A 2,002-nucleotide genomic window follows, 5' to 3' on the forward strand; every position below is an offset into this window, starting at 1 on the left:
ATATCTGGAGTACTTCTCCTGTCTTATCCGGTGTCCTGTGTGAATTTAAGTATGCTCTCTATAATTCTCTCTTTCTCTCTTTCTTTCTCTCTCTCTGGCAGGAGCTGAGCCCTAGAACCATGCCTCAGGACTACCTGGCATGATGACTCCTTGCTGTCCCCAGTCCACCTGGCTGTGCTGCTGCTCCAGTTTCAACTGTTCTGCCTGCGGCTATGGAACCCTGACCTGTTAACCGGACGTGCTACCTGTCCCAGACCTGCTGTTTTCAACTCTCTAGATAGAGACAGCAGGAGCGGTAGAGATACTCTTAATGATCGGCTATGAAAAGCCAACTGACATGTACTCCCGAGGTGCTGACCTGTTGCACGACAACCACTGTGATTATTATTATTGAACCATGCTGGTCATTTATGAACATTTGAACATCTTGGCCATGTTCTGTTATAATCTCCACCCGGCAGAGCCAGAAGAGGACTGGCCACCCCACATAGCCTGGTTCCTCTCTAGGTTTCTTCCTAGGTTTTGGCCTTTCTAGGGAGTTTTTCCTAGCCACCGTGCTTCTACACCTGCATTGCTTGCTGTTTGGGGTTTTAGGCTGGGTTTCTGTACAGCACTTTGAGATATCAGCTGATGTACGAAGGGCTTTATAAATACATTTGATTGAAATTTGATTGAATGACCATCGAAGGGGCGTAGACTTCGACTTCGGAGAAAAAATGTTGAGTGAACGAACAGCCAAACAAACCATTCTCTAAATGTCGGAATAACACATTTCCCTGGGTCCTCCCACACCTCTGACCCCTGACCCCTGACCCCTTTCATTTAGTTCCAGGTTTCCCTGTGACCACACCACTGCTGTAGGCCTAATGCTGTTTCATGCTGTGGTGACTGTCATATCGCCTAAATTAGTTCACAAAGCAGAACGTCAAATCGGTTGGCATACCGAAGTGCACTACACAGGGAATAGGGTGCCAATTGGGACACTAAATAGGGAATAGGGTGCCATTGGGGACACTAAATAGGGAATAGGGTGCCATTGGGCACACTAAATAGGGAATAGGGTGCCAATTGGGACACTATATAGGGAACAGGGTATCATTTGGGACACACGCTCAGTGTTGTGGAGGCACACTGATCTGGAATCAGTTTGATTGTGCTTTTATCTTAACTTAAAGGGGCTCCTCAAGGTTATCAACCTCTCCCTACCACCACTATGATACCTACTGGATTTAAGAGCTGAGGAGTTGACCTCTATCTCTCCTCCTCTGATTGGCTGGAAGACGGAGACCTCGGCGTCATAGGGGTCTTGGCTGGTTCTTCCTGTTACTCCTGCTCTGGGACTCACAGCTCCTCTCCGCTGGGCCTCCTGCTCCTCATAGACGGCCATCAGCTAAACAGAGAGATATGGATGGAGAGAGGGAGAGGAGAGGAGAGGAGAGGAGAGGAGAGGAGAGGAGAGGAGAGGAGAGGAGAGGAGAGGAGAGGAGAGGAGAGGAGAGGAGAAGAGAGGAGAGGAGAGGAGAAGTGGGGAGAGGAGAGGAGAGGGAGAGAGGAGAGGAGAGGAGAGAGAGAGGAGAGGAGAGGAGAGGAGAGGAGAGGAGAGGAGAGGAGAGGAGAGGAGAAGAGAGGAGAGGAGAAGGGGGGAGAGGGAAAGGGAGAGGAGATGAGAGGAGAGGAGAGGAGAGGAGAGGAGAGGAGAAGGGGGGAGAGGGAGAGGAGAGGAGAGGAGAGGAGAAAGGAGGAGAAAGGAGGAGAAAGGAGGAGAAAGGAGGAGAGAGGGAAAAGGAGGAGAGAGGAGAAAGGAGGAGAAAGGGAAAAGGAGGAGAGAGGAGAGGAGAAAGGAGGAGAAAGGAGGAGAGAGGAGAAAGGAGGAGAAAGGAGGAGAGAGGAGAAAGGAGGAGAGAAGAGGAGAGGAGAGGAGAGGAGAGGAGAGGAGAGGAGAGGAGAGGAGAGGAGAGGAGAGGAGAGGAGAGGAGAGGAGAGGAGAGGAGAGGAGAGGAGA

General features: G+C 50.8%; 1 protein-coding gene across 1 annotated transcript in view; it reads right to left on the reverse strand.

The window, feature by feature from the left end:
* Positions 1-1,224: 1,224 nt before the first annotated feature.
* Positions 1,225-2,002, reverse strand: part of LOC124043039 (partitioning defective 3 homolog B-like) — a gene marked incomplete at its 3' end in the record, with an annotated part of 114,072 nt that continues 113,294 nt past the window's right edge. Inside the window, 1 exon segment of the mRNA XM_046361222.1 lies at positions 1,225-1,390. Coding sequence (XP_046217178.1) covers positions 1,225-1,390 — 166 coding nt within the window.

This window comes from Oncorhynchus gorbuscha, linkage group LG09, assembly GCF_021184085.1.
Source record: "Oncorhynchus gorbuscha isolate QuinsamMale2020 ecotype Even-year linkage group LG09, OgorEven_v1.0, whole genome shotgun sequence".
Taxonomy (NCBI): domain Eukaryota; kingdom Metazoa; phylum Chordata; class Actinopteri; order Salmoniformes; family Salmonidae; genus Oncorhynchus; species Oncorhynchus gorbuscha.